At 46.3% G+C, this 25,662-nt stretch overlaps 2 protein-coding genes across 2 annotated transcripts in view; both read right to left on the reverse strand.

Moving 5' to 3' along the window:
- Positions 1-25,662, reverse strand: part of KIAA0319L (KIAA0319 like) — a 48,866-nt gene that overhangs the window by 5,056 nt on the left and 18,148 nt on the right. Inside the window, exons 4-20 of the mRNA XM_039511284.1 lie at positions 19,625-19,919; positions 16,106-16,207; positions 14,239-14,336; positions 13,389-13,476; positions 12,616-12,708; positions 10,843-10,975; positions 9,479-9,707; positions 8,872-8,995; positions 8,471-8,603; positions 7,322-7,470; positions 5,818-5,969; positions 5,458-5,596; positions 4,382-4,541; positions 4,038-4,180; positions 3,061-3,183; positions 2,204-2,294; positions 1,090-1,181 (exon numbers count right to left, since the gene is read on the reverse strand). Of these exons, the coding sequence (XP_039367218.1) occupies positions 1,090-1,181; positions 2,204-2,294; positions 3,061-3,183; positions 4,038-4,180; positions 4,382-4,541; positions 5,458-5,596; positions 5,818-5,969; positions 7,322-7,470; positions 8,471-8,603; positions 8,872-8,995; positions 9,479-9,707; positions 10,843-10,975; positions 12,616-12,708; positions 13,389-13,476; positions 14,239-14,336; positions 16,106-16,207; positions 19,625-19,919 (2,344 nt within the window). The remainder of the gene's footprint in view (positions 1-1,089; positions 1,182-2,203; positions 2,295-3,060; positions 3,184-4,037; positions 4,181-4,381; positions 4,542-5,457; positions 5,597-5,817; positions 5,970-7,321; positions 7,471-8,470; positions 8,604-8,871; positions 8,996-9,478; positions 9,708-10,842; positions 10,976-12,615; positions 12,709-13,388; positions 13,477-14,238; positions 14,337-16,105; positions 16,208-19,624; positions 19,920-25,662) is intronic.
- On the reverse strand, positions 22,491-25,129 carry LOC120389081. Its single transcript, XM_039511290.1, has 2 exons — positions 23,620-25,129; positions 22,491-22,925 (listed from the first exon to the last, which is right to left on the reverse strand). The coding sequence occupies exons 1-2, from the start codon at positions 23,891-23,893 to the stop codon at positions 22,570-22,572; spliced, it is 630 nt and encodes a 209-aa protein (XP_039367224.1). The 5' UTR covers positions 23,894-25,129; the 3' UTR covers positions 22,491-22,569.

Consider the following 25,662-nt stretch of genomic DNA (forward strand, 5'->3'; position numbering starts at 1 on the left):
GATTACCTGCATCCTGCATAACAAATGCAGCCATCTCTGGGGTGGAGGGTGACAACCAGCAGGATGCACCAGGTGAGAGGGGGGGAGGGAAATACTGGCCTGGGACACAGGGACAAACCCTGTCCTGGTGGAAAAGCCAATGGATTCCGTGTTTACACAGAGCATGCACAACCTGGGTGTTTAAAAGCTCTTGTTCCCATGGGGGATATCAGTCTTCCTAGCCGGCATGGCAGGCTTTCAAACCTGTGATCCCAAGGCATCTAGAGGTTTAAAAACACTTTGCTTAGGCCCCTTCCCACCCACCCATCCCAGTTCATACTCACACTACAGTTACGAGCCCCTCTCTGCACACAGCCCATTGCCTAGTTGTCCTACGGCAGCGACTAGAGGGAGCAATTAACTCTCACATAGACTCTTGGGATATTTTTAAATGGACATTTTAGGCTGGGGGGGGGGGGGGGAAGAGAAAAAAAAACCACAGAGCCTATCGTCAGAAGAACAGACCAGGCTGTGCAGGAGCACGGTCCCCAGTGCCTTTGGAGAAGTCAAACTACTTCCTGCTGTTCGTTGGCCAGTCCAGCCCAGTATGCAGCTCCATTTCTCAGCTGCAACGCATAGACGTCAGGGTCTCAGCTCTGGGATCCAGCTGAGAGGTTTAATGGGGGCAATGGGTTTTTATTCTGCTAGAGATGAGTAAACATGCTCAACAAAGGCCCAAGAAATGAGCCCCAAACTCTTTACAGAAATAGCTTTTGGTTATGGTTTTGCCCATCTCTTCACTGCTTGGATCTGGCTGGGTTCAGAACCGGAAGTGCCGCAATACCAGGAGGTTCATGTGCTTTTTCTAATGTGACAGAAGCTGGAAATACCAGGACAGAGACTATTTTCAGCCTCTCTTCTAGACCAAAGGGGTTTCGATGCTTTAACTAAGTGACCAGTCTTCAGATCTGAAGCAAGAGCCCAGACCTTCTTAACCTCGTCATCATCATTCAATACCATGCTAGACTGACACTGCAATTTTACAGCTGCAGGAGCGAGATTTCCTGGGTCAGAATTCTGCAAGCGTTAAGATCTTCTCTCGTGTTTTACCTGCTTTGAGGTTTGGTTTTAACTCCAGACTCTCCTGATCTGTGGCATCCAAAATCTTGTATTTGCTTTTCCTTTTGGGTTTTCCTTTTCGCCTGGAGGGGGATGGGAAGGAGGAAAAAAGTTAGGCTGAAATTCATATTTAGACAAACCCAGACAGGAAAAGATCTAAACGTACGAGCTGTGTAACTTGTTTCGTTTTCTCCATAGGAGAGGACACTATATTAAAGTTACTTTGGGCGCACAATTTTATTGTAATCAAAATCTTGCATCCAAATTGAACCTAGAGTTCTAGGACCTTTATGTTTCACCTGTACCCCTCCCGCCCTACTCTCCCCTCATTACACCATTGTTCACACGCCATTCTTTCTAAATTGGCAACAAATGACACACTTTTAGATAGGGGAATAACAGAGCCTATGTAAAGTGACCTGCCTAGACTATCCGTTTGCATGACCTCGGTTTCAGGAGGCAGCTACATGTATTAAAGTATTAGAGATGAGGGTTTAAGGCAGGGGTCTCAAACTCACGGCCCACTGGCCACCTGTGGCCAGCGAACCTCCCCAATGGCTCCAGCAGTTTTGGGGCCAGGTCTCTCCCTTGGCCCCACCTGCTGCCCCTGGGTGCTCCCCCCAGGTGATTTAAAATGGCCAGGGGCCCCAGCAGCACAGCAGAGCTCCATGTGTCTGCGGGCCCCTCCCTGCGGCCCCGGGGTGGGGCGGGGCTGTGCCTCCGCGTGCTGCTCCCACCCCGAGCGCCCCTGCGGCCAATGGGAAGCTGTGGGGGCAGTAGCACGCGGAGGTCCCCCGTCCTGTCCCGCCTTGGAGCCCCAGGTAAGTGCCACACCCGACCCCCTCCCAGAGCCTGCACCCCTCCCCCCTCGTTCCTCCCAGAGCCTGCAACCCCACCCCTTCTCCTACCCAAACTCCCTCCCAGAGCCTGCACCCCAATCCCCTACCCCAGACTTCCTCCCCCAGTCAAACTCCCTCCCAGAGCCTTAGGCAGGTGGGGGAGGGGCAGAGTGACATTATTGGCTGGCTGGGAGGATTTGAGGACTGGCCCTGGCCCTAAGGCACACTGAGTTTGAGACCCCTGGTTGAAGGGCTCAGGTTATTACCTCTTACAACAGCAGACCACAGTCCAGGATAAGATTCCAAAGGCAACCACAATGACAAAGGACGCAATGATCACATACAGCACACTCCATTCTGTGACCAAAAAAACCCAAGAGAGACACAACTTAGCATCTCACACAGTTCCTGGCTGGGACTTTCGGTGACCCTCCTGTAGCAGGTCAATCATAACAAAAAGGAGCCTCATCACTTAATAGCATTCAAGAGACCAGCGTCCTATTGCCAGCTCTAGCGCTCACTTCTCTAGGGAGCCTACGATTTCAGAGCTGATTTTCCAGCCCCTCTCTTTGCTCGTGTCTCTGTTGCCCATGCCACTTGCAAGACACTTTTCACACTATGTAAAAAGTTAGTCCTCCATGGCAGGGATGCATCAGTCTGGTTTAACACTGAATTCTGCTTCTGTAGCATAATCACACAAAAGGTTAGCATTAGACTTCCTTTAATGGAGGCAGAAGCATGGGCAGCGAGTCCACTTTGCTGTGTGAGCCAGGGAAAGGACCGGGGTGCTAGCCGTATGCTGAAAACTGACTCAACTCTTCTCGTCAGAGTTTATCATCTGAGGGCTCTGGAGATCAGTTTCTCTACCAAATATTCACTGACCCGGATAAGGACTCTGCTCCTGCTCCCCTTAAAATCAGTGAGAGTTTTGCCATTAACCACACTGGGCCCCAAATCCAGGTAACTGGATGTTAAGAAAAAAACAGCTGAATTAACGCTGGCAGACAACTGCTCTTCAGTACGGCCAAGGGCTTCATGCATCTGTTAACTAGGCAGCACTCCACTCCTTCCACACAGCCCTCTGCAAGAAAGGAGATCACCCCCCACCCCAGATTGCACATACCACAGTTACTCTCGCCCTCCCCCATCTGCACTTTGATGAAGTTCTCCATCCAGAACGGGTCACAGATGCAGCGCTTGGTGAAGGAGTCGCAGCGCCCATGCTCGGAGCAATTCAGCTGGCATGCTGTGGACAGGAATGGCTGTGAGTGAGGTTAGACTGAGACTTAAGCAACAGACAGCACATGATTTACAACTGGAATAGCACAAAAGGAAAAAAAAAATGGCGAATATAACGAAGTTCCTGAGCTGCCCAACCCCATGGGGATCAAACTTGAATCCACTCACCTGCTAAGTATTTTTTCCTTTTCTCACCGGCCTGTGAAACCAACCTGATTTCTCATTTCTGGTTTTCATTTCTTAAGAGAACTGAGCTAAATTTCTCTCTAGATCAGACAGCTAGAGCTGCAACCAGATCAGCTGTGTCTGAGCTGCTCCAGACCCACTGAGAAAGTTAAGGATAATTAACCCTCTCCCTAGGTGGCTTTAGCGGAGATGGATGCCAAGCGTGTCTTCTTTTTCAAGCACGTTAAGCAGAGAGCAAAGCTGCCCTGTGGTGCTGCAGTGCTCTCCCATAAACAGGACAAAAGGGAAGTGGCAGGTTCCCAGCACAGCCTACCTGGAGTAGGAATGGGGATACATTTGTGATGATCACCCTCTTGGCCAACACTGGGGACTGAACCTGGCAGCTCCAGATCTAAAAACACGAGTGTCTACAAACTTTAGCTGAAGAGCCAGGCTCTCAAGCTGAGAGCTGTAATAGGCTTGGTGGAGCAGACACAGGTGTGTGTGGGGGCGGGACATAACCCTCGCTGCCCAGTGGGCTGCACTTTGATTTACTATTGGCGCTAGACCTACAATATTTTCTCGGGGGAGAGGTGATAGAGGGGGTAACAACCCATGTCAGGTCCCCTGGTCCCGCAAGCATCTGTAGAGGGAAAGGAACAGATGTTAGCTCCTTCCACCATTACTCCTACTTACTGACTGTATTAATTTCTAGTGCTCGGAAGATGAGGAAGTCCGACTGCTGTTTCCGGAGTTCACTTTTGAGCGTCCATGCTACATCGTGCCCTTTGAAGATCTGATGGGGTGGTTGGTTCTGCACAAAGAACACCATCTTTGTGCTGCAAATCAAACACGAGAAAATGTTACCAAGAGAATCTGGCCACAATTACATGTCAGCTGGTCATCACTACATTCCAGAAAGAGAGAGTAAACAGACATTTAAGCAGCATCTCAGCATGCCATCATTATCCATTCTGATTCCCACTGGAAAGTGAATGTTGCTTTAGTACCCCTCAGGCAGCCCCCTCCATCACGCCTACCTCTGCTCTGTGTACGGCTGGATCTTTTGTACGGTAATGTCCGAGTCCAGGACGCCCAGCAGAACACCTATCTGACGGATTAACATACCCTTCTGCCTTTCCGTCAGCTGGCTGACATTAACATCCAGTATCATCTCCACAAGATTGTTTTTCCTTGGATCTAGGAAGAACACAGAACAAGCGCATGCAGATCCTTACGGGCTTCCAAATGACAGCGTGGGTGAAAAATCTTAATTTTCAGTACCTCCCTAGAATGCTTATTTGGGACACAAAGTGCAGCGTCTAATAGTGAGAGGATCATAGAGATGACATGATCTTTAGACACAATGGCAGGTAGCAAGGCTCTTTGCAGTGGGGCTCTCCACATGGAGAATGGACCAACACCTTTAAAGACTATAGGAAAACATAACTGTTTCCCTCCCACAATTTATGACACTTGTACTTTCCCTAGCTGAGTCAAGAGCTCATGCACTAAAACATCAGGAAATTCAGAAGGATGAGCATAGAAGACCAGTGAATTTTCCATCAGATGTCCAGTACGTTACAGAAAGTAATTGAATACAATGCCTCAGCTCACCAGGATATATATATATCCTGGTGAGCTGATCCTATATATATATATAGGAAGCTGGCTATAGGAGTTTATTTTTAAAAAAGACAACTGTGTATATGGCATCAGTACAGTTTGCATTGCTATATCACTTTTCATCTGAAAGCCCCTCAAAGCAGTAGCACACTATCTACTCCCGAAAGTTACACTTATTTTAGAGATCAACAGACTAGAGACCGAGTTGAAATAGCTTGTCCAGAGTCTACTGTTCATCAGGCATAATGTTCCACATCATTTAATCAGCTCCCTCTAACTTTATGTTAAGACTTTTCCTGCTCTTGATGGATTTCAGCGTATTCCAGATACAGACACACAACTTTCCTGCAGTCAATTCTGTCATTTCAGAGCATGCATCTAAGATCCTGGGTAGTGCAACCTGCTTTTGCCATTGCCAGGAAAGATGCATTCATGGCAGGATACTCCAGTTTAGAAAGAATCTCCATGGTGCAAAGAGAAGGGGACTCACCAGCTTTGACTTCCACAGTGGTCCTATCTGCATCACTCTCTCCTTTGGCATCTGTCACTTTCAGATGGAACGTGTATGTCCCCTCCACCAGGTTGGAGAGGAAAAGCACAGGGTGGTGGTCTGAATTATTTAACACCTCCTGGGAATTTGAACAAAACTAATATTAAGAAACAAACAAGGCCGCTGCAGATCTGACTCCTCTACAACATACTGCGCTGCATCACGCCACACAGCAATCAGTGTGCAGGAACCAATGTTATACTCTCCCAGGAGCTATTTGCCAAAGAGTCTAGCTAAACCTCACTACATCTTCCATACCTGTGCAATGCTGCATATTCCCATTAGAGAGACAGCACTCACCCCAGCCGCAGGACTCCCCTCGTCCCGGGTCCACAGGTAGCTGACAATTCCCTTATCATCCCAAGATTTGGACCCATCCAAGGCTGCTGTGTTTGTAGGCAGGGTGACGACAACATTCCCAGCAATCTTTGCCACTGGTGGCTTGTTCATCTCTAAACAAGTAGATGAAAAATTGTTACAAGAATTTGTTAGAACTTAAGTATAGCACCAGGAGCTGTGCTGTAATCCAGGCATCCATTATCTTGCAGGGTCTGGCTGGACCCAGGCTTAAATGGGGGTCCACCCAGATACTACGGGATTCAGTGCAGTCTGTTCTTCCTTCAGTCACATTTGAATCTGTACCCCAGTATGGTGCTGGGAGGGGGCATTGTGCTGCTCACATGACACACAGGAGTTCCCAGCTATGCTCACATTAATGATCCCATGGCAATTTTTGTAAGAATAAGTGTTAACCACAAGGTCCTGGCCAAATTCTGAACCAGATATTATGTCTTACAGAAGTGAATTCTGTTAAGTAGCAGCAAGAGAAACTGATATTGATTTACAGGAACAGGAATTACCAGACTGGATCAGACCAATGGTTCATCTAGCACAGTATCCTGTCTCAGACAGGTGCCAGCACCAGATGCTTACAAGGAAGGTGCTGGAAACCCCCCAGTAGGCAGATGACAATCTGCCCCACAAAGGTCTCATCCTAACCCCAAACAGGTAGAGATTGGCTTAAGACCAAGCATGAGATTTCATTACCCTTCCAAACCTCTCATTATAGCATTAACTATTTTAATGGGATATTCTTGTTATCTGTATAAATCCTTCTTTGGCTCTTATAAGTTTTTGGCCTCAATGACATCCCGTGCCAATGAATTCCAGTCTCATTATGCCTTGTGTGAAAAAAACATTTTAACAGGCTTGAATTCGAGTCCTTTTCATTTCAGTTGAAGTCCCCTCATTCTTGTATTGGGAGACAGAGAGAACAAAAAGTTCCTGCTCTCCCTTTCTCTAGGCCATTCGTTATTTTATAGGCTTGTATCATGTCCCCTTACAGTCCTCTCTAAACTAAACACTCCCATGTTTTTCAATCTCTCTTCAAATGAGAGTTTTCCAAGCCCCCTTGCTTTTCTTCTTCTCACTATTTTTATTTATTTGTATTATCATAGTGCCTAAGATGGACCAGGACTCCACTGTGCTAGGTGCTGTACAAACAGAACAAAAAAAGTTCTTGCCCGTCTCTGAATCCCTCCAACTCCAATATCCTTTCTGACATGGGGTAACTAGTGCTGCCTACGGTATGCCAGGTGACGGCAAACCACTGCTTTGTATAATGACATTAGAACACTTCCTGTATTATTCTCCATCCTGTTCCTTAGGCATTTTCTTTGCCTTTTTTTTTTTTTTTTTTTTAAGCACAGCTGCACCCTGGGCAGTGGTCTGCACTGACTGCTCTCAGTGATTGCACAGGTCTTTCTTCTGGTTACAGTTCACTTTTGAGTACAACTGGACACACCTTCTTTGACAATGACATTAACTGAGCTCTGGCTTTGCAAGCTCCTTTCATCTTTGACGGTCAGTGTGAATTCGTAGGTTCCATCCTGAAGCCCAGTTACAGTAGCAATGCTGCTGTTGGCATTCTCCAGTTTTACACCATCCGGGCCCCTAGCCGAAACAAAAAAGCATTAGTCTGTGCCCATGGACCTGGGATGGGGTCTCATACCAACGAACAGGGGAGTTAAACTAATAACAGTAAGTGTCATCAGCAGGTAATATCCCTGCTCCTCAGAAGGAGACAAGATACCCGAGCATATAAAGAAAATTTATTTCTTCCAAACTCAGGCAATAAGACACTAAAATGGGTAAATCCTACGCACAGTATATTCTGCACAGTCTCTGGGGGTCTAGTGCAAATTAAAAGCTGTGTCAAACACCCCCTAGGCCAAAAGTGCTTTATTAGTATTTACTGAATGCAGATGGACTGCTAGAAAAAACAGCTTCATGGTAACTGCACAATGAGCAAACAATGAAAATATTATAGCAATTACAGCTCTTTTTACAGTAGAAACTTAGCACACAGCCTGCATTGTTGGGCTAATGCAAAACCAAAAGTTACATTTAAAAGTTGTCCATAGGCTTTGCCCTAAATTGCAATGCCTCTTAGGGGAAGCCTGACACAATGATCAAAATTAAGAGGGCCGCAGGAGAAGAAGTGTTATCTCCGCTCACGCCTGTGTTGCAAGAGGACCCCATTTAAAATAAAAAGGAACTTCTGTTATGCCAGATTCTCATTTACACTGTCGGTGTAAAGGGGTTTTTTGAAGTGGGTGAGGTCCCTTTGCACTATCAGAACCGTAGTAGAAATGAGAATCGGGCTTAAAGAGCTGAATGCTAAGGCCAGGATATTTCCAACGCTTAAACAAAATTGGGCGCAGGCCTTGCTGGAGTCCTTTGGTTCGTATGTTACTTAGGCTTAGGGCTCCACCAAGGCCTATATTGGGGCTCTCCTCCAATTAATAGCCAAATCCTGGTTCCATTGTAGTTACTGGCAAAACTCCCACTGAATTCAATGGGACCAAGATTTTGACCCCAGTATTTTTTTTTTTAAACTAAAGTTTAAAGGCACAGATACTCCCAACAGAAGGATCTGGGATGTGATACCGACCGTGTTTTCTCCCACAGGAAGGAGACTATTTTCTGGTCGTCTGAGCTCTTGCTGCCATCTAGAGTGGTGCTGTCCACAGGGAGGGTGAGTTCTTTATCTGGGCCAGCATCTGCTTTGGGGGGCTTATTATTTTCTGGAAAAGGATTGTGAACAACAAAAGAAGAGGAAATGGAATTAAACATGCTGCTTGTTCTGTGAGGCAAAGTTTAGGATTGTTTCCCCATAAATACCCAGTTGAATAGTAGCCTCAGACAAGATAGCCAGATAGTATTATCCCCATCTTACACTGGGAGAAAGTGCAGCACAGTCAAATCAGAAGTATGTTGGTAGAGGTGAGAGTTAACAGCAATCTTGCCTGCCATGCCTCACAATAGCACTGCTTAGTAATAAGGGGAACTTACCAGGCTGCACTATCACCGTGACCTCAGCGGTGGACTGCTGGCCTGCAGAATCAGTCACTGTTAGCTGATAGGTGTAATCACCTTCTTGCATTGCAGAAAGCTGTAATATCGGTGTCCTCACACCCTTTGAGAAAACAAGTTAATGCATTATGACGACTCCTTACACTGAAGGGATGAGCGATATGAAGGGCCAGAACCAGTACTAACTATCCTGGGTAGAAACTGGCTGCTTATTATCATTAATCACATATATGGGACCATAGGTATGCATGGCATCACACAGAGATGTAGTGTCCAAGGATATATAGTGTCCAACTTGTAAGTGAACATAACCTCAACTCCTCGGAGCACGATGGGAGAGTAGTGGAGCGACATACCAAGAGGAAACAGGGAAGACTTGATTAAGGCTAAACTTGGCTATTTGTTCAGTCACCGAACCGGACGTGATCTTAAAATGTATTTAGGTTTAAACCTATATTAATATTTAATCAACACACAGATTGAGACACATTTCTGCACACAAACTAGACCTTTAAATGGCTATAGCAAACATCACAGCACAATGGATAAGCATCATGTAGGGTATTAGTGAGAAACCGCCACTTACCTGCATCTCCATCACCTTTCCTTTGCTACTGGGGCTGAGTAACCATTCGTAGCTGACAATGCTATGATCATCAGTGCTCTGGTTCCCGTACAAGGTGATCGAGTTTTGGGGAAGCGTGATCACTTGGTTTGGGCCTGCATTTGCCACTGGAGGATAATCCACTTCTTTATTCACAGTCAAGCTGGCAGTGGTAGAGTTGCTGGCACCATCTGAATCCACAACTGTTAGGCTACAGACCGAAAAGGAAAAACGGAAAGGTTAGGGCTATGAGCGAAGAGCTCAAATGCAAAGGGATGAAACAGTCTGGATTTAACTGAGGGGCTAGAAATCTAGAATTACCTTGGTATGGGATTGAAGTGTTTGCCCTGGGGGGCGGGGGGGAGTGGGAGTAAACACAGTTTAAGTCAACTGTGCACTTGCAAAACGTGCATCACAAAAACATGTGTAGTTATAAGGGCAGAGCAAGGCATTCCACAACCAAATCCACCCCCTTCCTAATATCTATCAGCTAGTTACAAATGCAAAGAAATCCCCATGAAACAAGATTTTTCCAACTCCCTGTTAAAGTCACACCCATTGTACTGAAAATCCAGAGCTCCTGACAGTTTTAAAAAGTTCATTTCAGGTGTCTGTCATCACACCCCATCATTAATCCTGCGGTGACAGCATTCCTTCTTAAGCAGAAAAAAGGCACAAAGTGGGACAGTCTTCTACTAAACCTTCAACCCCAGTTTGTACCAGTTAACACACATTACACCACAGTATATAGAAGGTCTTGTTCTGTTCATGTGTGCGTGAGTTATAGCATATGTCATTTAATTAATCCGATCCATTGCTGTGTTTAGCACTGATACCACAGCAAATTCCAGACCGAAGGAAATAAATATACCCTCCTTTTCCCAAGCAGATGTCAAAATAAAAATCAAATGCTATGTAACTATCCAGAGATTTGTATAAATACTTAATTCTAAAAACAATTTCATTGGTGGTGAACACATTATATATAGAGAGTAGAATATTTAAACACTCAATTTCCTCCTGAATGTATAATAATCTATTTTTGGTATTTTAAAAGACATTTTAGTAGCTCTGTTATACTAAATTATCCTTTTTCTGCCATTATCTTATATTGATTCTACAAAGTTTAAAAAAAAAAAAAAGTCAGCCAGTTATTTTTTAATCTTTACTCAAGTGAAACATAGTATAAACCTCTATTAGTAACCGACCAGAAAGTTCCTGGAGCAAGAGACCACAAAATAGGATTTGTTCTGCTATCTTTTGCAACCCAGACTGATGTAATCAGGTATAAAGTAAAGAGATTCACCTGGAACCTGGACTAATGAACTGCTATATGCAAAACTTACCTGAACGTGTAATTCCCTGGTACTAAGTTGGTCAGTTTCAATATGGCAGTGTCAGTCGATACCTTCTCCTCCCGGAGTGGCCCCTTCAATTCTTCCCAATGGAAACTGACAATTTTATAATCATCAGTGCTTTCTAATTCAATTTAAAAATATGCGTTAGGAATCTGGTTTTATGAAGCCACATTTCAAATAAAGAGCTTTAATTTGTTCTTTACACATAAGTTTGGAGAGAGGAGCTTCTTATCCCAGTCCCTAACTGCAGATCTCTCTCTATTATGCTGGTTTGGTCAAATTGTGTATGCCGTACACCAGGGGTGGGCAAACTACGGCCCGCAGGCCAGATCCGGCCCCTCAGGGCTTTGGATCCGGCCCCTCAGGGCTTTGGATCCGGCCCGCGGGATTGCCCCCCGTGGTGCCACAGGCCCCAGGCCGCTCTCAGAAGTGGCTGGCACCATTTCCCTGTGGCTCCCGGGCGGTGGGGGGGGGAGGGGGGGGCACAGAGGGCTCCATGCCTTCCCCTTGCCTCCAGGAACCCCCCCTGCAGCTCCCATTGGCTGGGAACAGGGAACTGCGGCCAATGGGAGCTTCAGGGGAGGTACCTGGAGGCGCAGCAAGGGCAGCGCACGGGGAGCCCTCCGTCCCGCCCTCCCCCTGGGGCCGCAGCACTTCCTCGAGCGGCGCAGGGCCAGGGCCAGGGCCAGGCAGGCATGCAGGCAGCCTGCCCTGGTCCCGGTGCACTCCACTGACACCCCAGAGCCGCTTTAGGTAAGCGGCGCCGGGCCAGTGCCCGAACCCCACCTGCGCCCTGTTCCCCAACTCCCTGCCCTAAGCTGCTGCCTGCACCCCGCACCCCAACTCCCTGCCCTGAGTCCCCTCGTACACCCCGCACCCCTCCTGCACCCCAACCCCCTGCCCTGAGCTCCCTCCTGCAGTTCACAACCCTCCTGAACCCCTGCCCTGAGCCCCTCCTGCACCTGCACCCCAACCCCCTTCCCTGAGTCCCCTCATACACCCCGCACCCCTCCTCTGCCCCGATCCCTTACTCTGAGCCCCTTCCTGCACACTGGACCTCCTCCCACACTCCGTACTCCCTCCCGCACCCCAACCCCCTGCCCTGGCCCTGCATACAATTTCCCCACCCAGATGTGGCCCTCAGCCCAAAAAGTTTGCCCACCCCTCCCGTACACTGTTTTTGCAGAAACACATATCCCACCTTTCCCAGGAAAAAGATACTGGTTTTGGGCAGACAATGAGACAAAACTGAACAAGTTTAAAAGGAAAGCTTGGCAGAGCTTCAACAACAACAACAAAAATCAATAGATCTTATGCTGGTTAATTGATATGCTTGCAGCTTAACACACAAGGCCACCAATTTTGAACAGACTCATTTGATTCTTTGTACTTTAGTCGAAACCAGCAAATCTAGTTGAGCTGTAACTCTTCTGGGTCTTCCTGTTTCAGGGGACTCAGAGCACTTGCCCCCAGGAGGGGGACCTTGTATTTAAGCTGGTGTGTGCAGAATGGAGAGAGAAATCGGCAATAAAGACCAGTAGCTGTGCTGTCCTTGCCACAAGCTAATAGGAATTATAGGGAAAGCCTAAAAAATAAATAGGATGAGTTATCCAAGTCCCCAGGTTATGAACTGGTTCTTTCCACAGAAATGTGGCACAAAGGGTCACATCTATTCCATCTTAATGTGACACAGAGTCTGATCATTGCCAGGGTGGACAGGCAGCCTCAGCTCGCTGGATTACATGTGATTAGGGTACTCACGGCTGCCGTCGATGACAGTAGAGGTGGTTGGCAGTGAAATCTCTTGGGATTGTGGTGACACAATAGCCACAGGAGGCTGATTCACACGAGGCTCTGCAACAACAACAGCGCTGTGACAATGTTTACAGGCAGATCAATGGTACATACATAAGACAAGGAACTCTGCAAAACTGTTCAGATTGTCCACTAGGGGTTGCTAAAGTAATACATGCAGCACACTCCTTCCACTCTTTGCAACCCCATGCCCAATCCACTCAGTTTGCGAATAGAATTGCCTCTACGGTTCAGCCTCAGAAAGACCAAGAGAAGAGAGGTCCAAAGTACAGTTGCGAGGCATGGTCACTCCCCTAGATTGCGGATAACAATCCTGCAATGATTACAGCTCCCAACCCTGATCTTCCTTGGGATTGGACACGGCACTATCCAATTAGTTACACATCAACCTGAGGTGTTGTGCTACAGGTGGAGGGTTTTAAAGTAAAGAAGGGAACAAGCAGACTATGACATCAAGCCAGTGCTCACATAGGGATGATGATACTGTCTTGTCACTGTCACCTCTAGAGCATCAGGCATTCAGACTGTGTTGTGTTTTCAATAGGTTTGCACTCAGTATAGCATAGCTAGGTATACAGAAGGTCATTTTTCATTTCAGAAAGTAATTTCTCACACACACACACACTTCTTACTAAGCCAAACCAAGACCAGCAAACAAAATACCATAATACAGCTGCTGAATTAAATCTGTAGGGACACAATCCAGCCATTGAACTTACTTGGGTTAACTGTCACATTCACGTAACCTTCCCCATGTGCTTTTCCCCCATCAACTATCACTTTGAATTCATACAGACCAACGGTGAGCTGGAAAGGAAATGGAAGAAGTTACACAACTCCCAGAAGTCTGGAATTGCATGTGTGTGGGGAGAAGAGACGGCTGAATGCTGAGGCTATATGCTGGATGGCAACTGTGGGGCTGAGGGAGGGGGAGGGACCCTGCATGCTGCTATGGCTAAAGCTCTGGTCTTTCTGAGTGCAGTGTTGGAGCAGAATTGATGCTTCGCACAGGAATCTCCCAGTAAAAGAAGTGTTACATTTTCACGCACTGTTTAAACCCACCCTCTTGTTAAAAATCCCCCACATCTCTGTGGAAAAGAATGATCCTTTCAATCTGCTATAAAACACCTTAAAAGCAAAGGCCAGGGAGCTAGTGTCATTAATAACTGTGCAGCACCCCAAATCCTGGCAAGATGGGGGAGTGTGTAAAAGGGAGCTTCAAAAATAATCTAACCACAGACCAGCTTCAGGGGAAAAGCAATCAAGGCATTCTCTTGAATTTTATTGTTAGCTGCCATTTTAGGGTTTTACATGCTGCTCATAGACAGCACTGAGGCTCGTAAGTCTGTCCATTCTTTATCACAGGTTTTACTGCACTACATTCAGCTCTTTATAAAACATTTATCTAGAAGTCATTGGCTGAAACACTGGCAGCCTGCCTGTCGTGCAATTTCCTATTCATTCTGAAATAGCACGCGAGTCCTTGGTGGCAGACAAGGTCTCTGCCTTCTCTGCTAGAGAGTCACCCTGCATGACACACAGCAGGATGCTAAGCAGTCAGAGCTTCACCTTAGATAACTTGAGGGTCTGGGAGTGTTTGCCTTCCATCTCTCCACTGTAGTCTTTTGGGTGAGTAATCAGCCCCCAGTCATAGGTGTAGCTGGTTCCTAAAGAAAGGAGAATTTCAGAGGCCACACAATTAAAGGAGCATTAAAAAAAAAAAGAGACGAGCAGGTGCTCGGATTCCCATCAGCCCCTGCTGCTGCACTATGGGGAAGTGCTGGTCTGCACTTCACCACCACACTCATTCTGGGAGCTAGCGATACCTCACACCTCTTTAAGGGGTTAAGGAGGTTTAGAACAATCACAACTCCAGAGTACTAGGGAAGGAGAGAGAGAGGAACATGTCTGAAAAGTTGACCCTTGGCATCAAACAAGAAACATTTTCCATTTCACATGTCACACAAAGTCCCTCTCTATTTCCTCTTCCAGGTTCCCTGTTGTCATTGTGAGTAGGGCTAGACATGAGCATATCACAAGCAAGCTCTGAAGAATTTGCATTTCTTAGGTCCAACACACAACTGAACAGACTCTCCAGCTTTTTGGTTTCTCAGTTTCCCCCTTCTCAGCGTAGCAATCCCTAAAAGCCAAAGCCTTGTCCAGCAAATCAGTAGTCAGTTGCTACAAGCTGGTACAATTCCTAACTGCACGTCATCAACTGGCATTGAAGACCCACTAACTCCTCATGGAAAACTTTGAAGTTACAATCGCTCCCAAACCTGATCTCTCTGGGGACTATACACTTGTGTCTGTATTTCTGCCCCTTGCTATTATAGGAGGCAGCAATGTCTAATGGTTAGGACAAGGGACTCACTGGGAGACCATGGTCAAATTGTATTTTTCTGTGCCTCAGCTAATTCCCCTACAAAATGGAGCTGAAACTTCATCACCTTGAGTTAGAACTTTCAGGCTCTCGGCTGAAGCACAATACGTATGCACAAAGCATTATTATTATTAGGACAAAGGATGTTTGTATTTCAGGTGGGGAAAATAAACAAGAACAGCTGAGTTCAAGGAGCAAGTCTCTTATCTGTTTGCAAACACTGTAATGCAATGTCACTGCAGAGTTCTGTAAAAGTTATGTCCTCAGAGACTTAGGAATTCAGTATAGTGGAGAACGAGTTCTGAAGAAAGCAAGATTCCATTTCCGTGCAAACTTCCATCCCAGTGAACAGCAAAATACTCTCTGGATTAACGGTCTTCCAGAGTTTTCTGTAATATGTCAGCAGTCACTAGGGGAAGGCCTACAGTTTTGCAGCCCAGGACAACAAAAATTCAGTCCAAATAAAATATCTTCACTGCCCACGGGGTAAACTGCTGACCTGTATTAAAAATTCCTGATCAGTACATCAGACCTTAAGCTGAAAATGAGACGTGGCTTCTTGCCTTCTCTTTCTTTTAAATAACAAACCCCGTCACGTCACTGAATTATTCCTAAGGCTCAGCTCAGCTATTTGTTCCTTCTTGTGCCTAAGTCTGTACGGATACAAGAGAAAATTGTGACAGGCATATCTGTGTGTCAATCAGCAAAAGTTTACAACCATGTTGTCCTTCGAAGGGGAAAAATATTTATCTGAAACCCGGTTTTCCCAGCCTGCACAGCAGTTCTTTAAAACAATGGTCTTCTCTGAGAGGTTGTCACGCATTCATGAGAAAGAAGAATGTCCTCATTTTTGCTGAGAAAAAACAAGTCTCAGCAGAACATACTGCATTCAGCTCCTCATTTCTGACCCACAGCATACTGCCATGTGAACTGGAGAGAAGGACTACATTTGGATGCGAGAGACTTTCAAGATTTTCCCTATATAACAAGGGACTTATCTCTTGTTTGGCACTTCATCATCCCACACATTTAGAGCTCCCAATGAAGTCTTACCCGTTGGTGGTTCAGGAAGGACAAATGCATTTAACTGAACTTCATTTTTTGGCAGGGTCACTTGGACATTGTTTCCTGCAGAAACTACCAGCTCCTTCATAACTGTGAGGGAGGGAGAATTACAGCGTTAAAAGGAACAGCGAAAAAATTACACACATAAAGAGAACGTTGGCTTCTGAGCTTGTGGAATAAAAGCCAGCTACAAAATGGCTGTATTTTGCTAACGTCCCATCACTCAGTGCCGTTTTGGGTTTCTGTCTAGTACTGAATGCAAAAACACTAACGGGGTTTCACAATTGTGAGGGAAGCCTAGAATTATTCAGTTACCGCCCTCTCTTTGGAGAGGCTGTGTAACTTCTTCTGTGTTTCTGAAGAGCTGAAATGGAACCCTCTTGCCCTGTACAGAGGCCTCTATTCAACCCGGGCTGGCAGGGATGAGAAAGACTCAGCAGATAGGTTTTCAGGAAAGAACCCAACTGCTCTTGTATGGAAGGGGGAAGACAAGGGCTGCTATTTACTAAACTGCAATTTCAGATCTTTACAAATACATGAAGAGTTCGACGTATTCTTAGCTGAAAAAATAAAAGCTTTTGGGAGGCTAACAGATTTTCTAAAACAAGCTGCACACCGTTCGCTTTCATGCTGTTCTAATCCTAAATAGAAGGGTGTTCCACTTACTTTGATTTTTCCTCTTATTCCTAATCAGGAAGAAAAGATCAGTAGCATTTCTTATCCATTTCTTTCCAATGCTGACTCATAAGAATGGCCTTACTGAATCAGACCAAAGGTCCATCTATCCCAGTATCCTGTCTTCCGACAGCGGCCAATGCCTGGTGCCCAAGAGGGAATGAACAGAACAGGTGATCATCAAGTGATTCATCCCGTCGTGGCAAACAGAGGCTAGAGACACCATCCCTGCCCAGCCTGGCTAATAGCCATTGATTGACCTATCCTCCATGAACTTGTCTAGTTCTTTTTTGAACCCTGTTATAGCCTTGGTCTTCTCAACATCCTGTGGCAAGGAGTTCCACAGGTTGACTGTGCATTGTGTGGAAAAAAATACTTCCTTTTGTTTGTATTAAACCTGCTGCCTATTAATTTCATGTGGTGATCCTGAGTGTTATGAGGAGTAAATAACACTTCCTTATTTACTCCCTCACTCTCACAGATCTTGGGAGACAGGCCAGTCCTTGCTTATAGACAGCCTCCCAACCTGAAGCAAATACTCACCAGCAACCGCACACCATACAACATAAACACTAACCCAGGAACCTATCCTTGCAATAAAGCCCGATGCCAGCTCTGTCCACATATCCATTCAAGTGACACCATCACAGGACCTAATCACATCAGACACACCATCAGGGGCTCGTACACCTGCACATCTACCAACGTGATATATGCCATCATGTGCCAGCAATGCCCCTCTGCCATGTACATTGGCCAAACCGGACAGTCTCTACGCAAAAGAATAAATGGACACAAATCTGACATCAGGAATCATAACATTCAAAAACCAGTGGGAGAACACTTCAACCTTCCTAACCACTCAGTGACAGACTTGAAGGTGGCAATTTTGCAACAAAAAAACTTCAAAAACAGACTCCAAAGAGAGACTGCTGAACTTGAATTAATATGCAAACTAGATACCATTAACTGTGGTCTAAATAAAGACTGGGAATGGTTGGGTCATTACACCAATTGATTCTATTTCCCTATGTTAAGTTCTCCTCACACCTTCTATGGGCCATCTTAATTATCACTTCAAAAAGTTTTTTTTCCTCCTGCTAACGATAGCTCATCTCAATTGATTAGACTCTGCCTGTTGGTATGCATACTTCCACCTTTTCATGTTCTCTGTATGTATAAATATCTCCTGTCTGTGTGTTCCATTCTATGCATCCGAAGAAGTGAGCTTTAGCTCACGAAAGCTCATGCTACAATAAATTTGTTAGTCTTTAAGGTGCCACAAGTACTCCTGTTTTTTTTGCGGATACAGACTAACACGGCTGCTACTCTGAAACCTATAATTCTACTAGTGCTCCAAGCACGCAGAGAGTGTCCCAAGGGAAAAGAAGATCTGGATTTCTAACAGGAAAAAAACAAGTAGATAAAACCTCCAATCCTTTTTTGAAAATAACTTTTCAGGTCTTTTTTATACTTCATAAAGGAGCAGTGAGACGCTAGCCAAATGTTTGCCTATGAAAGTCACTTTTAAGACATTTAATAATATATAAATTCCAACACTAGCGGGGGGAGGAATTTATTAAAAAAGACTAGCAAACTGGTTAGTTCAGATAGCCGATTGGCTTTCTGCCAAGTGTCGAAGTACATAGCATTTCCTTTCCACTGAGCCATCTGTTCCATTTTCAGGGGCAAAATATACCCTAAATTTACAAGAATTCAGTTTGGGTCTTTCCAAGAACTGAATTTAGTTATACTGCAGCTAGTCATACCAGGTGAGCAACACACAGTGCCTTGTGTATATGCACAGATCCTCACAGAAGAAGCTAGTAAGTGAAGTTTGGTTTATCCTAGTGTTGTTTGTGGTTATTTTGTTATTTTACACACTCTGTAATGATCACCTTTAGGAACACCTGTGTGAATAGAAACATGACACCCTGCTGCAGAGTGAGACATGGCTAACGGCCAAGTGTACTGCTTCTGCATGACTGAACTATACATTCACATTTGGGGGGGGAGTCGTACCCCATTATGGGCAGCCACCTTACAAAATAAAATGAGGGATTTTCACTCAGCTTGGTGGAGGACAGTGTACTGTAGATAGTTGCTGAAACAAGGTTTCATGCCACTACATCTTGTGCTAGATCTCTAATCCCATTACAGTACCGGAGACATTATCACTCCTTTTGAGCTGCACTTGGAGAACAGATTCGCTAGACATAGACATCTGCAATTCCAAATACAGGATCCCATCCCACAGCCTCATGGTCTCTGCCAGGGACTGTCATGGGCCTATACCAGAAGCCCTCGGGATGGTTTATGGCAGAAACAGGCAGCCTGTGGCACGCAAGCTGATTTTCAGTGGCACTCACACTGCCCGGGTCCTGGCCACTGGTCCGGGGGGCTCTGAATTTTAATTTAATTTTAAATGACGCTTTTTAAACATTTTAAAAAACCTTATTTACTTTACATACAATAGTTTAGTTCTATATTACACACTTATAGAAAGAGACCTTCTAAAAATGTTAAAATGTATGACTGGCACGCAAAACCTTAAATTAGAGTGAATACATGAAGACTCGGCACACCACCTCTGAAAGGTTGCTGACCCCTGGTTTATGGTATGGGACCCATCCCAGCCCCCATGCCAGGACCCCCAGGATGGGCCAAAGGCCCCAACCGACATGCATGTTGGAAGAGGCCCCCTCAATACTCTCTTGGAGAAACTGTATTTAGGTACTGTCCCACGGTGGTGGCTTTACTGTGCTTTAATGTCTCATCAGTCTCTCAGTGGGATATTCTGGTTCTGGAAGGTGCTGCGGAGAACACACTCACCTGGCACTGGTGTAGGGGTGCTTGATGCCGTGGCAGGGATAGCCTGGACTGTGGTACCGCTGTCATTGGTGGGAACACCAGTGGGCATAGCGGTAACGGTCTGCATCTTCATCGTGTTTTTCCCCTGCAGAGCACTGATCGTAGGGAGAATCTCCTCTAAGGAAAGAGGCTGGACGGACGTGTTGTTTGACTGCTTGAGTTTCTCAGCTTTGCCAGTGGCAGTCAAACCCAGTGCCATGGGGCTGGAGAACGTAGCCAGCACTGGGAGTTCTGACGTGGATGTTCCTGCATGAGCCTGGAAAGAAGAGAACGTCTCGGTCTGGAACTGGATGCTGATTTACTTTTTAAATTCAAACTGACCCCAAATTCCCCTCAGTTCTGCACTGCATCAAATGTCTACAAGATATTCACACATTCCTCCTAAAATTAGGGAGGAACGAAGCCCCCTCATACCTATTCTCCTATTGATAGGAAGCTTTGCAGCTCCCTCTCCTTTCTTCCAACATGACTACTTTCTGTTTTTGCTTCCCCTGCCCCCCCACCACCCCGGGCTCTTTCTCCAGAACAGCTAGGTTATTTCCAGCTCAGCTGCATACAGCTCAGTCCCCTTAGATCTAAATACATCAGCTATTGTGGCATATCAGGTGCTATGGCAGGCTCCATAGAAGATGCTTGGGTACCTGCAACACTTAGATGAGCAGAGCGACAGTAGAGTATGCCAAAGACACTAAAGCAGGGAACCAGATTTCCCGCTGGTAATTTGTCAGTCACATATTCCTATTTCTGAAGCTGTGATGTGGGCAGGTATGAAGGAGGAGGATTTTACCAGCATCTTTTTGATTTAAGAATCCCTCACTGCAGCAGGGAGTTATTGATTTTAGATTGCCCCTAAAAGAGACAACCCGTGCCTTGAATGACCAGCACTCAAACAGCTCTATGAGTGTATGTCACCACACAAACTATTTGGGGAAGGGGATCAGAAAGCTTGTACACATCCCCCCTCTGCATACTATGCAGCATGAGTCAGTTTATTACAAATAATCAAAGCAGACAAAAACAATTTCCTTTCTTTCATCAGAAATTCCTTCTACAGCACCTAGCTTCACTCTGGTTAGTAGCCCGGACATTTCAACTTTAACTGGGTTTATCTGTAGAGTACATCTGCATTGCGTATTTTGTTGAGCAAATGCTGTTTCAATAATATCTGCTGAACACTTAAAATGCAGCACTTCTCCATCTTTGATTTGGAACCGGTTTTGTAACTGAATTACCCCATCACTGACTCTACTGGTACAGCTGGGTCAAAAGGTCAAACCAAAGAAAGGCACTCGTGACTTTAATACCATGCTACCGGCATTCAGTCTGGGCAATGGAGGGTGCATTGCCACACGTCCTAGTAGCTAGATTAGACTAGAGAGAACATTTTAACACCACTGGTAAAATCGAAGCCCTTGAACATACACACAGAAACAGCCAGCCACTGCTAATACCGGGGAGGAAGCTTGGCCTTGAGGTTCAGGCTTTTCTGCAAAACTCTCTCTCCTTGCAGTGTTGAGTAGGTCACTTGTACCTACTCTGTCTCAGTGTCCTCTCCCTCAACGCAAGGGTGAAGAACTATATTTGTTCATGTGTTTAAAGTACTTTCAGCTCCACTGACAGAAGATACAAGGGTAAAGCACTATTATGCGCATAGGAGGATTCTCTCTACCTTTTTATCAGTTAATGGGCTCTCATGCTTTGGTGAAGCTATAGACTCTTTGCACTAAAGCAGCACGCAAATCTTGGGACATGCTACTCTGTAGCAGTCCTCATTAACAGTCTGAACATCACCAGCACAAACAGGCTTCCCTAACTCCGTGCGTGCAGTGTGACACATGGCACGCATATTCCAATTCTGGCACCAGACCACCTAGTACATTAATCGGAAGGGGGTATTTCTGATGGTTCTCCAGGCACTTGTGGATCACTGTGGGCATTTCACAGACATTAACGCAGGCTGGTCTGTAAAGGTGCATGACGCACACATCTTTCGGAACACTGGCCTGTTCAGGAAGCTGCAAGCAGGGACTTTCTTCCCGGACCATAGGGGAAGTCGAAATGCCCATTGTGATCCTGGAAGACCCTGCCTACCCCTTAATGCTGTGGCTTATGAAGCCATACACAGAGAACCCTGACAGCAGCAAGGAGCGGTACAACAGGCTGAGCAAGTGCAGAATGATCACTGAGTGTGCTTTTGGCCATTTAAAGGCCTGCTGGCGCTGCCTCTACGAGAGGCTGGACCTGGCCAATGACAATATACCTATGCATATGGCCACATGCTCCATAATATTTGTGGAGGGAAGGGTGAAAGCTTCACTGAGGGATGGACCGCTGAGGCTCAGTGCCTGGAGGCTGAATTTGAACAGCCAGAGACCAGGGGTTTTAAAGGGGAGCAGTGTGGGGCCATAAGGATCAAGGATGCCTTGAGGCGGCAATTTGAAGCTGAAAGCCACTAATATTTTTTGCTATGCTTGGTAGTGCAGTGCTTGTAATGCTAGGAGGTGACTGTGATTGGTGCAAACAATGCACTGTGAAGGTTTAAAGAAAATTGCCTGTTGCTTTGCAGGGCTCTGTTTTCTTTCAATTAATGGCATAAAGATGCTTTCAAACCAAAACAATGATTTTATTAAAAAAACAACAACCGGAGGAGAGAGACAAACAAAAGCACATCAGCACTGTGGGGGACAGGAGGAAGGGAGGGTCCCAGTAGGAGGTGGGGTCCCGGGAAGATTTGTGTATGTCCACGTATCATATGCAACCTTGTCCTTTGGAGTACAGTGCAGCGGGTGCTGTACTTCAGCAGGGCTAAACTGCAGAGGGACGGGTCTTAGTGCAGTGGGTACTGGGAGTCCACAGGGCTGGACTGTGATGGGGCAGGAGTGGAATGAAGTGGGTATAGACTGGAGTCAGGAGATTGATAAGAGTGTGTTGGCAGTGTCTGGGGGGTGCATGGGAAAGAGTTTTAGGGGAGGGTGGGCACAGAGCTGCTCGGTTTGCAGTGCTAGTGGCGCCTGGAATGTGTCCACTTGGCGCTCCATAATCTTTAAGAGCCGCTCTGGGGCTTCGTTCTGGCGCGCCACATTCTCCTTTTGGTCCCTCTTCTCGCTGTCCCGCCACTCCTTCAATTCTTGTTTTTCATCCGCGGAGCGCATCGTGACATCACGCAGAAAGTCTTCTTTAGTTCTTCGTGGCCGCTTTCTAATTCTGTGCAGCCGTTCAGCCGGCGACAACAAAGAGGGAGGCTGGGCTCCCAAGGTCATATCTGTGAAGCCAAAATGCAACATTGTACAGCAGCGGTATTGTTTGCAACACACAGACCACTGATTCAGTGGATTTAAAACACAGCCACTATTCACATACCTGTCACTAATCGGCTTACCCCAGGCATGCACACATGAGCCACAAGTCCCCCAAAATGGTGAGTAACCGCAGGGGCAGGGGAAATCAGTGTTCCAGGACTGTACTGTACACTGGGCACATGGCTCTTGCGGATAGCAGCACTGTAGGGGGGCCTTATCATCATTACTGTCCCCACATTTTCCACAGGCTGTGTTCATTATGGAAGAGAGCTCGCTGCTGAGAGTGAGCAAGGAATCAAGGGAGGGTTTTCTCCAAGACTGTGGCTTCCGCCCTGGCCCTTATGCGACTCGCCTGTGTGGAGCAATGGTCCCCCTCCCAGTGATGGTACAGTAGGGAGTGAAAGTTACCCTTAATGGGGCAAGAAACAAAGCAGCTCTGCCAGAGAACCTGCGGCAGTGGATTGCCCAGTATCTCCACGAGAGTTTTGTGGAGATCTGAGGCAGATTCCCATGAAGTGAGGGAGTCAATCAACACCCCGTTCCACTGTTCAGACTAGGTATGTGGAGGTACGCACGTCATGCGGACACCAGCCTTTCTGCAACCCTCCTGCCCCCAACAACTCACATCAGTGATTCCCAAAAATCAAAGCCACTTACCAGGGCCTCCTCTCCTGTTTGCACTTTGCCAAGCTCCGACACTGGCTAGCATCCTCCGGGGTACAGAAGAGCTCCTGGCTACATGCATCTCTGAGCTCCGAGTCATCCTCTGCCTCTGGGTTCCCCTCCTCTTCCTTGTCCAAGATTTCCTCTCCTGGCTCGGTCCACTCTCAACTGGCACGTGAGCCACCGAAGTATCCACAGTGGCCTTCGCAGTGTAGGTGGGGTTGCCACCAAGTATCACGTCCAGCTCTTTGTAGAACCGGCAGCTCATAGACGTAGCACTGGAGTGGTGGTTTGCCTCCTGGGCCTTGTGGTAGACGTTCCACAGCTCCTTCACTTTGACCCTGCACCACAGTGTGTCCTAGTCATAGCCCCTTTCTGTCATGCATCATAACATCTGTCTGTAGGTATCATAATTCCTATGACTGGAGCGCAGCTGGGACTGGACAGCCTCCTCTCCGCAAATGCTGATGAGGTCCAGCAGCTCAGCATTGCTCCAAGCGGGAGGTCGCCTGGTGGGTGGACCAGGCATGGTCACCTGGAAAGATGGGCTGAGACCACTGTATGTGTCACCAAGCAAACAGGAAGGGGACTTTCAAAATTCCCAAGGAATTTACAGCATGGGGCTCCTGGTTGGTCACCTGAGGGCAGGGCAGTAGAGTTCAAACCGATGACCAGGGAGGCGAGAACAGGCATTGTGAGACACCTGCCAGAGGCCAACTGCAGTGCTGTAATCGACAAGGGTGTCTACACTGGCACCACGGCACTGTAGCCCAGGCGCAGAAAGCTGTACACCTCTCATAGGGGTGGTTTTTTACAGTGTTGCAACTGCACAGTTCCTGCGCATTAAGTGGCTTGGCAGTGCGTACAGAAACTTGCCAGTGTAGACAAGGCCTGAGAGAGGCAAGAAGAGTTTAAGATCAGCTGTAGTGAAGTCTCCCCAGAAGTCAGGTGCATATGTAATGTTAGAATGAGATCACTGTTTAAATCTCAATCTCTTATGAAATGCTAGATGAAGGAAAGGTTTCAGGCAGACCAGAATTACTGCAATATTGCAGGAGAGAGAGAAAACAAAGAGAAACTCATGAGTCACTCTTAAGTAGCATGAGGTTCTGGAAGATCAAACATTTGCACATGCAAAGTTAAACCACAATGTTGTTCCACACACACCTGGCTCTGGAATTCTCAGTGGTGTCCTTTGGCTCCACTCCACATCCTGCTCTGCAAGCTGGTGGCTGATATCAATCACAGCACTACCTAGCACCATAAAATTTGCATAGCTGGAGTGGAACAGATTCTCTTAATTTTCCAAAGCCAGAATGTTACTACAAGAGAAAGGAGCCCACTGCAATAATCCCACATCCTTGAAATATGACAGGAGATAGTCAAGCAACGTAGCTTCCTAATGCATGATTCACTCTGCAACACCACTCCTATTAGAGACTCTTCAATGCCTATGATCAGACCCTTTGCACATATAACAAAGAGCACCTAGTATTTCAAACACATCTATTTCTGTTTAGATCAGACATCTGGAAATACTGTACTGACTTCCTATTTTTTTTTTGGAATAGAAGCCCAAATGATCCTCATTTATCCACTGCTAATGCAAACCCTTATGGACTTCAGAGTATGAAAGAATCAGTCTTAAAAATAAAAATTATGATTTCAGATCAGTTACAGAGCAAAGCTGATCCGAAGATACATGACAAAATAATATAGATCTATAGAGTAATATGCTGAATTCCTCCAGAATTCAACAATCTTCTTATAGAAAGTTACTTATTTTATTTTGTGGGTCAACCAGATCTATTACGGGTAACTGACTCCAACACCCATGCACTCCCCTGCCTTTTGCTGGTTACTTCACACCCACCAGACATCTCTCCTTCTTACCTCTCACTTTTATGGTGCGTATTATATGGGACAGGAAGCAGTCTGCCTGTCATCTTTTTTCCAAGAGCCAAAGGGCTAATGAAATCAAATCAAATCCTACCCCAATTCAGAGTCAAACTACTGCCTCGTCTCCCTGCAAGGAGA

The sequence above is a fragment of the Mauremys reevesii genome, linkage group 23 (genome assembly GCF_016161935.1).
Source record: "Mauremys reevesii isolate NIE-2019 linkage group 23, ASM1616193v1, whole genome shotgun sequence".
Lineage (NCBI taxonomy): Eukaryota > Metazoa > Chordata > Testudines > Geoemydidae > Mauremys > Mauremys reevesii.